This window comes from Chrysoperla carnea, chromosome X (assembly GCF_905475395.1).
Source record: "Chrysoperla carnea chromosome X, inChrCarn1.1, whole genome shotgun sequence".
Classification (NCBI taxonomy): domain Eukaryota; kingdom Metazoa; phylum Arthropoda; class Insecta; order Neuroptera; family Chrysopidae; genus Chrysoperla; species Chrysoperla carnea.
The window spans coordinates 425,815-438,663 of NC_058342.1; the positions used below are offsets into that span (position 1 = coordinate 425,815).

A 12,849-nucleotide genomic window follows, 5' to 3' on the forward strand; every position below is an offset into this window, starting at 1 on the left:
CACATTCTCATATGCAATTGATGTGTGGGGCCCTCTAACTGCCCAAACTTCAATCAAAAAACTGCAATCTTTTCAAAACAGATGGCTCAGGTTGTTAATAGGTGGTGACACTAAATATGACAGTGACACCATCCACAAACTCACTAACATTGCTAAAATTGAAGATCTCATGATGGAAGGAAACAAGGTGACGCACTCCGAGCGATGCGCAGTAGACTGGTACCTAAATCCCAATAGCGCGAAGAAATTCGAACGACGGCGTCCAACTCTCTACTATGCTGAACCAAAATAAATTAAACCAAACATTTTTTAAAGTGAAAAAATAACAAAAAATAAACAAAAATAAAAACACAAGTTCCAAACCAACATCCAAACTTGAAACATGCGTGTTAGGATGTTTATTTTTTTTTAATCAGTGACAATCAGTGATAATTTAAAATGCCAGTTTGTTGCATTCCAAATTGTCCTTTCAGGACAGATCGCGGTACCGAGGAAGAACAAGAAGAGGCGAAAAATTTGCGTACTATTATTTTCCTAAAGATGATATTGAGTTATTGACAAAGTGGCTTTCAAAGTGCAATAAACGTGCAAGTGGATACATTGTCAAACACGGTAAAGTTATTTTTTATTTAATTAACTTTAAAAATAGTTTTTCGTTACATTATCATTACCAGTGTTTTATTCCACACAATTATAAGTTGTATTTTTGGTTTACTGGGAATAAAAATAAAAGTAAAATTAATATTTTATGAGTGTGTTCAATACCTATACGTAATTCTAACAGCATCCATCATTCCTCGCAAAGCAATTGCCTCGATCTTTTTGCAATTATTGTCAGACATGTAAATAATTGATCTGATCCCCGACCGGATGATAATTTTGGTACATTCGTTGCAAGGAAACATACCCACGTAGAGGGTGCATCCTTGCACATCTTGAGAATTCTTGTTTAGGAGTGCGTTTACCTTAGCATGACATTCTAAAAGTAATAATAATTGTTATCAACTGTAATTAAATCGAACTTACCAAATTCATGTTAATTAACAGGACGAGTGTGCGAGAAACATTTTGATCCAAGCTGTATCGAACTGATCATGACCAATCCCAAAAAGAAAAGTGGGCGAGAAGGAAAATTGTTGCAAAAATTAAAAAAGGGTTCTGTTCCACAATTGAATTTGGACCTACCGCAGAAAGTAAAAAACAAGAAGGCTCGAAATTCAGGGTAAGTAATTAACTTCGAAAAATAGATCAAAATTAATTCACTTAACATTATAATAATTTTATATTTTAGCATCAATTTCAGTTCGACACAAAGTTCCCACTTTCCTGGTCAAATAGACAATGTGGTTCCTCATTCAGGGTGAGTTGAACTACATCATTTCAATCAAAATAAACAAATTTGTTATAACATAAATTAATATTCGAATTAAAATTTCTAGCATTGATGGAAATTTGCCAAGATCGTACCTTGCCACTTGCAATCCAAATCCAGTCCAACAGAATACACATACTTTCAGGTCATTTGATTGGGAACATATTTTTAAAAAAGTAATATAACAAAAAAATGACATTTTGATTTGATTTGTTAGGATCGACGCTGCCTCTACGTCACAAACGTGCAATAAAAATTCTAGTTCCTCTCCAGCCAAATCAAATACACAACATTTAGGGTGAGCTACTTTTGAATTCCATCGAAAAAAATTTTTCAATGAATTGACCTAACAATTAAATTTAATCTTTTAGCATCGATTTCCAAGTCGATTCTAGTACTACACAAACTTCCCACCTTCCAGATACAATTCAAAATAATTCAGGGTGAGTTGAATATAAAAAATTGGCATACCTCCCACTTATTATACTTACTCTTCATTATATTTGGCATCAGTAAAAATTAAAAAAAAAAATTATTTTTTAAAACTTTGAGATATACTGTTGCACTTATTTTTTTTTCAATTTCAGAGTGAGCAACATCGACTCCATAAAATCTCTCAGTTTACAGTACGAAACTTCTCTTGATCAAGAATATACGAATGGTCAGACTTCAGAAATGTTTCACAAGCTAGAATCTTTGCAAACTGAAAATGAGCAATTGAAACGCGACAAGGAGGAAATGGAGGGAACGATACTAAATTTGAGAAAAGAGATGAAACAGAAAGAAAGAAATAAAGAAAAAGAGATTGAAAGAACGGTCAAAAAAATTTTGAGTCAGTGTTTTACACGGGGACAAGTGAAAAAATTGATTAAACAAAAACGCGTTAAATGGACTGCGGAGGATATTCAAGCAGCTATTCTTTACGATGCATGAGTCCAAAAGCGTACAGATACATGCGCAAAATAAGAAAGATACCACTTCCTGCTGAATCGACGTTGCGTAAATGGTGTTCCAATTTCGATGTACAGCCTGGCATTTTGAAAAAAGTTTTAAAGGTCATGAAAGGAAAAGGAAAAAAATTATCAACAGCAAAAAAACTTACAGTTTTGTCATTTGATGAAGTTCATATTTCAAATAAGTATGATATGGACAAAAAGCACCAACGTATCTATGGCTCGCACAAAAAGTGTCAATTTGTTATGGCGCGCGGTCTGTTTCAAAAATGGAAACAACCCGTGTACTACGACTTTGACCAAAAAATGACAAAAGAAATTTTGCACAACATTATAAAATCTATGATATAGGCTACATAGTAGTATCTGTTGTGAGTGACATGGGGCCTGATAATATTAGTTTATGGAACCAAGTAGGGGTTGGTGTAAATCCAAAAGGTACAAAAATTACGTCTTCAATTGAGCACCCATCCGATACCAGTCTTCGAATTTACTTTTTTGCGGATGTGCCCCATCTTCTGAAATTAATAAGAAACAATTTTCTGGACAGCGGTTTCAATTACCGAGGGATTTTATTGACAAAACATTTGATTGAAAAATTATTAAAAATCAATGACAAGGAATTAAAATTCGCTTTTAGAATAGGTTCCGCGCATGTCAACTGTATCGGAAGTCAGCGCCAAAATGTTGAACTCGCCGCTCAATTTTTCTCTCGTACAAATTCAAAAGCCATCGAGTTTAGTGGGGTGACAAATTTATTTTCAGGCACAAGTGAAATAGAATGGAGGCTACAAGCATATGTTTTTGATCTTATCAACAGCTGGTTTGACTTACTTAATACGAAAGTGAAGTATGAAAAAAATGGTGCAAAAGGATACGGCATTGACTTAGAGAATCAAAATTTATTGATAGAAGAAATGAACTTATTTATAAAGGAAATGAGGGTTGGCAGTAAAAAATCTCTTATGCCATTTCAAAAAGGAATCTTGCTGTCGAATCAATCACTCATGCAATTATTTTCATTTTTGCGGAGCAAATTTAACATCGATGACTCCACTGAGATTCAATACATTTTAACTAGACTTCTGGATCAGGACATTTTGGAAAACTTTTTTGCTCATTTAAGATCAATGGGTGGTACTTACGACCATCCTACCCCAGTAGAAATAACGAACCGCCTCAAATGGTATATTTTGGGTAGAAATGCAGAAAGTGTTATTTCAGAAAAAACAAACACCCAAAAAAATGATATTACAGAGTCATTAGTCAGCTTGGAGGATTTACAGGATCTAGAAGAGGAAGACGATAGCAGTGCACCGTTCATGAGAAACCTGCAGGAGCTGTGCGAGGACGGAACACAGGATCCCGATAACATCACTTCGCAGCACTTATTTACTGAATCTGATGTCCTGATGATTGCTGCTGAAGAAGACGAAGAAATTTGGGAAGATTTGGAATATGAGGGAGAAAAAAAAGCTGAAGCTAAATTGTAAAAAACCTATATTTAAATTGAATATAGTTTATAACACTGAAACTTACAATTATAATATTTGTGAAAGCAATTTTAAAGTCAAATTTGCAAAACTCAGAAATCCATTTCAAAAAAGACTTTCAAAGTCAAAGAAAAAATACATTTTTTAAATGTTTGATGTGTTGACCGCCAGAACAATAAAAATCTAATTGTTTGCATTTATCTGTTCCAGCCTCTGTAGTCCTTCCAAGTGGATTCATTCCATCGGCTGAGTTATTAGAACTGTTTGATACCTTCGAGGCTGAATCGGGCTGTACAATTGCCGAAAAACAGGGCTTGGATTATATTGCAGGATACGTGGCCCACAGATTCAGACACAAGTACAATAACCTTGGCGAACCAACAAAAAATTTACCAAAAATGGATGATTCCTGGATTTTCTTTGTTTCAAAGGGCAATTACATGTTCCCTTCGGCAGACTTTAGGAATGCAGCAACAATTATGAACTCGGAATTTCAAACTTTTCATGGAAAATATTTCTCCAAAGGAAAATCCGTTTTTGATAAGTTGACATCAATCGTAATGCAAAAAACTAACAATCAATTTCCTCGTGAAGTTATTCACTGTTTAGTTCGAACAAGAACGTATATAAAAATCCGTCATCTGAACAAGAAAATCCACGAAAACAATCTTGCAAGAAGGAGGGAGAAAAAATTGTCCAAGGTCACAAACATTAAACCTCAAACAGAGATCCAATAGTTTCGACGACTAAAGTCTAGCCAGTTTTGTTCTTCAAAAAACCTTTGTAAAATATTTAGATATATTGTTTTAAACAAAGTTATTTTGTAAAATGTATACAGTTGATAGAAATTTTATTTCATTGTACAGTTTATTAGTTCAATAAATGCATTTTATATTCGGTTGAATTTCAATTCTCAAAAAATATATATGAACTTATACTAAATATAACTCGTTCGTGCTATTTTCCTCCGAATAAAGATAGTTGTCTCTAAACAATATATACATAGCTTAATCGTTTTTAGCTTCAAAGATATGCAATTACACCTTGCAAATCACACTGTCGGACTATTGGTACCTACAATCGTTTGAACGGCGCGCGGAGAAATGGGATTTAGGTACCACTCTCTGCGCATGTGCGTCGCCTCGCGTGCGCGGTGCTACACCTTGTTTCCTTCCATCATGGAAGATCTCATCAAACATAGAGTCTTAAATTCTAAAAACAAACTCGCAAAACACACCAACCCACTATTAAATACTTTAAAAAACAATATCAATCGATCTAAAAATGAGAAAATCAACTTATTATCTTTCGAAAAATATCAATAAATCATGTAAAATCTATAGTGGGAATCAATAAAGGAATTCCACAAACAAACCCCCACTATAGATTTAATTTTAGTTTTTATTTTAAGTAGTTTTATTTTAACTATTTTAACTATTTTAATATTTTATATTTATTGTTAATTGTTAATTCTTTAAATTTTATGTTCAAATTTTATTCATGTTATTTAGTTTTAAGTCTTAGTTTTTAAGTTTAGTTGTATGTCTTAAATACAAGTTACGAGGTTTTTGAAAAGGTTAAAAGGTACTTAAAACCACAACATATCGTACATTTAATTGTAACTAGTGTTAAGTAAACATGTAAGTTATATATCCTAGTTCACCTATATTATTAATTAGTATACTTATATAAAATATGTCAAGGACGTTATAAACAAATATGCAATGACGTATTTTATACACATCATTTATAAACAGCTTTCTAAAAACATCCCTATTAAAAACTGCATTCCAATCTATACGATACTTTCTAAAAACAAACCAAAATTTAGTATATAAGCCATCGTTAAATTGATAACGATTGTCTTTTTCATTACACAAGTTTGGCTTCTTGCACGCTTGATTGTAGCGAACTAGCGATAAAATTATAAGTTGTATAATTGTTATTGAATTTAAATTAAAATAAGTTTTAACATTGTATAGTTGTTAAATTAAATAAAGTATATTTTTTTATACATTCGAAATCTAAAATATAATTTGTATTAATAATCAGCTTAATAAATTGATTTTGATTTTGAGGCACACATTCCGTCTAAGCACTGTTCCGTTCTAGTCATGGATAATGATAATATGAATATGGAAGTTTCAAACGAAATTGAAAATAATAATGTTGAACGCACTGTTCAGCCTTCTGTTGAACAGCCAAATGATCAACAGAATGCTGAACAAGGTGTTCAGCATAATAATAATTTACAAAATGTAGAGAGATGTTTAAACATAATGCAAGAGCCGGTGGTGCAGGAGTTTTTGCGCTTGATGACCGAAAGTAAGTAAAATTTTTAAAATGTTTTATTAAATGATGTAATAAATATGTTTCAACAGACTTGCAACAAAATCAAAGCGTTCAGGCACGAGAAGCGGTACGTGGAGCGATACGTGGGTCGGAACGTGGAGCGATACGTGGAGCAGGGTACGTGGGTCGGAACGTGGGAGTTTTAGAAGAGGTGTTCGTGGAGGACGTCATCGAGGTGGTGTAAATGGTCGTCGGAGTGGCCGGCGCCATTTTAGAAACCAAAAACGAGTATTTCATAAAATGCAAGAAATAAAAATAAAATTACAGAAAATACAGAACGAAATATTAAGATTTTTCGTAAGTGGAACTGGTCGTACTGGGAAAATTTATCTCATTAATACAATAAAACATTGGGTATTCAAAACATTTAAAAAGAACGTTGCTGGGACTGCTCCGACCGGCATTGCAGCATTTAACGTTAACGGATTGACTTTTCTCAGACTATTGCAACTACCAGTTGAACATGGATCCACTCCAAAATATAAACCTCTTTTAGATCAAGTTCTGAAAGTGTTACGAGCCAATTTAGGCAATGTTATGTTAATAATCATTGATGAAGTATCCATGATTTCAAATATCACTCTTATGTATATTCATTTACGATTAACAGAAATTTTTGACTGCTCCATGAATGAAAATTGTTGGTTTGGATGAAAACATATTTTATTATTGGGAGATGTATTACAGTTACCACCCGTTAGAGAAAATTTACTATTCGAAAATATATCGCAGAAAGAAATTGATAAATTTTTAGGCTCTCTTACTGCTCTTAATTTATGGAGAGAATTATTCAAATATGAAGAGCTATGTATCAATATGCGCCAGCAAAATGATTTTAACTTTATGAATATGCTAGGGCGTAGGAGTTTTAACAATAGAAGATCATGAATAGTTGTCTACAAGATTACTTAAATTTAATTCATCTTCAATTGTTGACAGACTGCAAGACTTAACTATTCATAATTCGTTATGATCAAACAAAACAGTTTGTTTACTTCCAACCAAAAATATGTGCACTCAATGAAATGAGGCCATGTTAAAACAAATGAAAGAACCAGAAATTGAACTAATTGCAGTTGATGAAATAGACTGTTCAAAAAAATTATGAAGTTGATTCTTCAATGACAGGCGGCTTAACTCGTGACCGCCTGCGTACTACACATAGAACGTAAAAGAAAAAACATTCTACACTTTTTACATGAGTTTTTGCTTGAGAAAGTAACATGTAACGACATCTATTGGTTTGTTAGGAAACTAAACAAAAGTCATTTGACACGTTGACAGCTGATTTTTTTTGCAAAATGGCGTCGACAAGCAGAAGTGTGAACGTGCGCTCGGGCAGAGGTAAGTTTAATTCCATTTAATTTTTGTAATTTTTATCAATTTTATCAAAATTTTTGCACTAATTGTTTGATAAACTAAATAAAATATAAATTACAGTATTATTTTTGGAAATAGAGCAATATCGTACATGTTGTGACACGGGTTTCTTTTATGTCCTCTGGGTAGAACGTATTCAGGGTATTGAGATAAGGTCAGGCAATTTATGTCCTGCATGTAGAACATTGTCAGATATCAATAGTATGAATATTTTTTTCTTTTTCAGTGTTATGTGAGGAAAATATATTGGAAATCCTACAAAACTCCGATATTGACTATGATTCTGATGTATCAGATAATGACCCAAGTTATCAGCCTCAGAGTGACAATCGCACCACAAAACTTCACACAGAAAATTCTTCAGACAGCTCATGCGATGACGATTGTCCTTCACCTGAAATGGCGCCTTCGCCTGTTTTGTCAGTGAGCTCTATGAGAGCTCCATCGCGTGTCCGAAGGGGTCAAGCTAGCAGAGGAGTCCGCCGTGGATCACGAATACGGGCGAGAACATCCAGTTCACGCGATGAAATACAAAATCGATGGACAGGAACTACTTTTGACCCAGAAATAAGGGAGCTTCAACAACCCACATATGTACCAAAAGACTGTGAAGGGTGGCAGAATGTAAAATACCTCGAACAGTATATTGATGACCAGATTTTAGACGTTATTGTTTTGTCTACTAATAGAACAGCAGTTGGACTTACAGGAAAATCATTATGTCTTACGAGAAAGGAGCTGAAAGTATATTTAGGTATAGTGATGATAATGTCGGTACTACAATATCCAAAAATTGATATGTATTGGATGCAAAAATGGAGAGTCCCGGTTGTAGCGAATGCAATGAACCGGTCACGCTTTTATGCTATAAGAACTAGAATAAAATGTGTTTACGATGAAGATATAAGCGAAGAAGACAGAAAGAAAGATAAAATTTGGAAGATACGTCCACTTTTTGACCGGATTTTACAAGGTTCCTTAGAACAAGATCGTTCTCAAGATATGTGCGTAGATGAAAGATATGTGCGTGAAGCAATGGTTTTATACCTTACACGTTCTCTATTGCCTGGACATCGTTTGTATTTTGACCGTTATTTTACCAGCGTAAAACTGTGTGTGGAACTACTAAACCGAGGTATTCATGGAACTGGGACTATTAACAGGAACAAAATCCCAAAAGACTGCGTTTTTATGGAGGAAAAACAGTTTAAAAAGAAATCTCGTGGAACGAGCGAAACACGCATTCGCAGTGATGGAAAATTGGCTGCAACGGTGTGGTTAGACAACAAACCTGTTTGGATGATGTCTACAATATATTGTGACCAGAATAAAGATGAATGCAATAGGTGGTCTAAGCAACGCAAACTTTATGAACGTATTCCAAGGCCTGAAGTTATTCGGTTTTACAACAAAAATATGGGCGGAGTGGATTTAGCAGATCGAATGCTTTCGGTGTGCGCGTCTAGAAACAGAACAAAAAAATGGACTGTTCGTGTCATCTCTCATTTATTTGATCTAGCTATTGTTAACTCGTGGTTACAATATAGAAAACAAAAGTTGACAGAAGGGACAAAGACCTCAGATATTCAACAGTTACGAGAGTTCAAGCTTGATTTAGGTATCACGTTTATTGAAGAAAATCAAGAAAGTAGTGACAGTGAAAGCGATCCTGATGAAGTGGAAGAACTCATGCCAAAACATAAAAAGCGCAAGGTTGCTATTGTCCCTTTGCCTACAAAGAGAAAACGACACCAAAAAGCTGCCCATCTTCCCGAATATGCAACCAAACAGTCGCGTTGCAGAAATCCTGGCTGTGACAAGAAGACCACTGTCTTTTGCAAGAAGTGTAATATTTTTTTATGCTTCATACCAAATAGGAACTGTTTTACTAATTTTCATGAGACTGACTAGATAACTAGATTTACTTATGATTACATTGTTTTTGTACTGTTTCCTAAGAATTTTTATGAAAAATAAGTATATTGATAAGCGTTGATCTCAATTTGATTAGTAAGAAGTTTTTAGAATTTATTTTTGTTAAAAATTTATGCCTGGCTGAAAATGTCTTAGTTGAACAAAGATGCTAGGTATTTTGTGAAGTTTGATACTTTTGTGCTAATGTTAATCTCTTTGAAAACTCATAGTAAGAGGTTTGTAAGAATTTATTTATGAATAAAAATTAAAAATGTTAACTCTCACTTGAAGAAAGTTTATGTTTGTGGATTTTGATAAAAAATTTAAGTTTGTTTGACTGATTTGTACTTATGTGACGTTTTTTTTTAAAATAAATGAGCCTGCTTTTATAGTAATTGAAATGTTTCATTTTTCTCTTGAGAATTAATAAGTTTTAATCGAATAATTTTTTATGTTCTATGTGTAGTACAACCTTATAGAATCAATTTGTCCTATACAAAGAACGTAATGAAAATCCAAATTTTCACGACAAAAAAATTTTCTCAAAATTTTCCATGTAAACTTAGGCCCTCAGAAGTACACAGCAAAAATTTTAAAAAGTAAAACCAAAAATTGAAAGTTCTGTAGTCAGGAGGTTAAAAAGGAAAAAAATAATCATAAAAATGGGAGCTCGTATAATGCTGCGAAGAAACATCGATATTACATTAGGTTTAGTAAATGGTTCAATTGGCATAATTAAACAAGTTTATTATGACATTCATGATAAAAATAAAATTAACAAAATTAAAATTAACTTTAATCATGGAATAGAATACGATTTAGAACGAGTTCAAACTAAATTTGAAATTTTTTAAGAAGAAAATCTTTAATTTTTGCATAATTTAATTTATCTTTAAATTCATTATTTATGTTTTATTTCAAATTTATTTTAGGCTGTTATAATAGGAGTCGCCCCAAAAAAAATTTTGTTCTTGCGGGAAAAAAACAAGGTATGCTCCATGTGTCACTTTTATCAAAATAAAGTTGTAACAAAGGCACATACTTGTTATAAAAATTATTTTAGGCCATCTACAGGTATGGAACAGCAAATAATTGTTGAGGGATTTTGTAGAAGTATAAAGCACCATGGACTCTATAAATTTTATATCAGTAAGGAATTTCAAAATTATGCATTACAAATGCTAATTCGAATCTGAAAATAATTATTGTCTCGGCTACATAAAAATTTGTTTTTTAGGAGATGGGGATTCTAATGTACACGCGAAAAGTAAAGACAAGGTGCCATATGGCCGACCGTGGAGAAAATTGAGTGTACAAACTACATGACTCGTTGTGTGAGCGATAAACTTCACAAGTTGGCAGCGAATACAAAATGTGTGAGCACCGTAGTGAGGGCACAAATTTAAAAAATATATTTTTTTACTTTTGATTGTGATTTATGTTATAACTTGACGATATAAGACTAAAAGTAAAAAACTTTATTCTTAATTTTCGTCTGTATTCATGAAGTTACAAACAAAATTATCATCAAAGAGATAAAAATATTTTCAATCATAATATTATCCTGCTCGTACATCCCTTATATGGATGGAGACACTTGGTTTTTTTCTTTTCTATGTTAATGCTTAGATGTTTACTTTATATTAAAATTTTTTTATTTCTTTTAATTCGTTCCAAGTGAAAATTATCAAAAACTTTCAAAATATGTCCTTTTTTTTTAGATTTTTCCATAAGAGCGAGCAATGTATTTTATATCGATTTTCAATGATTTTTTTCTTAAAAAGCACGGATACTTAATCTGAAATTTTAACCACATATTCTTGGAATAAAAGTCTATCGATAAAAAATTTTGAGTGCTAAAATCAAACATTGTTGTCATGCTCAAACATCCTTAATAAATTTAAGCTTAACGAGGATTTTTTGGTCGTATGACTTTGAACTATCGATTTATATAGATTTCCAAATCTGCGAAGACGGGTCTTTTGATGTCACCGGCTCGCGGACTATATATTATCCATTATTATCCATATTTGATAGTCACAGCACACACAGTAAATTCAACATAGTTATCTCTTACACAACTCAGTTCTGAATCAAACTAAATATTCGTAAAAAAATAATCTTTCTTGATTGTTTTTTCGTAAACTAAACGGTCAATTTCATCTTAATTAGCCTCAAAAAAAATCCATAATTTATTTATTTACATATATATAGTTTTTTACGGAAAGTTATTTTCTATAGCAAAAACAGGAATTAAAATTGTTGAAAAATGTCTTCTAAAAAGTATGAATTCCTATCTTTTACATGTAAAATATCGAAAAGTTTGGAAGTTTATAGCAGCTAACAGCAAAAGCAGCGACGGTCAATGGTCCTAAAATCTTTTTTTATAGCTTTATTTCGATGAAAAATATATCTTTGGAAATTTTGTGCAAAAATATCTCTAGAAGCATGTCGTTAGAAATACCTTCAGGCGAATATAGAGATACCTTTCGAAATCCACCGAGCCGTTTCGAAAATACGAAGTAATAAAGAAATTTACAAACAAACTTACAAGATACGCGTGAAAAACATAAGCAGTCTTTGACATTCGGGTAACAAGAAGATGCAAAACTGCAAATATTATCTAGATATAAAAAATGGTGGCCTAATAATTATAAGAAACTGGTTCTACCTGGGGATTCTAACGACTAAAAATATCCTAAGGCAAAAAATAAACTTTTGCTTTTTCTAAAGTGTCACATTTTACATTTTTCAATTCTAAACCATATGTTGTCTTAACTCATTGATTGCTTAGTCAGTTATGAATTCCAATTATTATAGAGGGCAGGCACCAGGTCCCCTTACCACCAAGTAATACTCTTGTATATGCTGATACAGTGCCATGAACGAAAATAAAATGTCACATTTGAAAAAGCTAGAAAAATATATCCCAGCAGCGTCAAAATTTCTATACAGTGGTTTTTACATGGCCAAAAACTTCAGAAAACTGTGTATGTCAAGAAAATCATGACGATTAACCAACAGCTTTTATAAAAATCTTTGATATTTGTATGTAGATATCGAAAAAGGCGTAAGTCCCGAAAATTCAATTCAAAGTATCTGTGTGGAAATTTTATTAATGAACTAGCAGTTATCCGCCCGCATCGCTGGGTAATTTCAATTTTAAAAACAAAGCTTACCCCGTTGTAGCCTTCTTTTACCATGACTTATTTCCCCCTTTGTTCAAAATTTAATGGATTTTAACTTTTCGTTTCGGGATTCTAATTTTTTTTAAATAAAATAAAGACCATGTTGCTTACTGACAATGTAGCATTCTATAGATGAAAGAATTTTTAAAATCGGTTAAGTAGTGATGGATTTTCATACAAACTTTCATCTCCTATTT

At 32.7% G+C, this 12,849-nt stretch overlaps 1 protein-coding gene across 1 annotated transcript; it reads left to right on the forward strand.

The window, feature by feature from the left end:
• Positions 1-1,094: 1,094 nt before the first annotated feature.
• On the forward strand, positions 1,095-2,305 carry LOC123302266. Its single transcript, XM_044885128.1, has 6 exons — positions 1,095-1,222; positions 1,292-1,360; positions 1,440-1,517; positions 1,590-1,670; positions 1,744-1,815; positions 1,960-2,305. Exons 1-6 carry the CDS (start codon positions 1,095-1,097, stop codon positions 2,303-2,305), a joined length of 774 nt encoding a protein of 257 aa, XP_044741063.1.
• Positions 2,306-12,849: the final 10,544 nt, after the last annotated feature.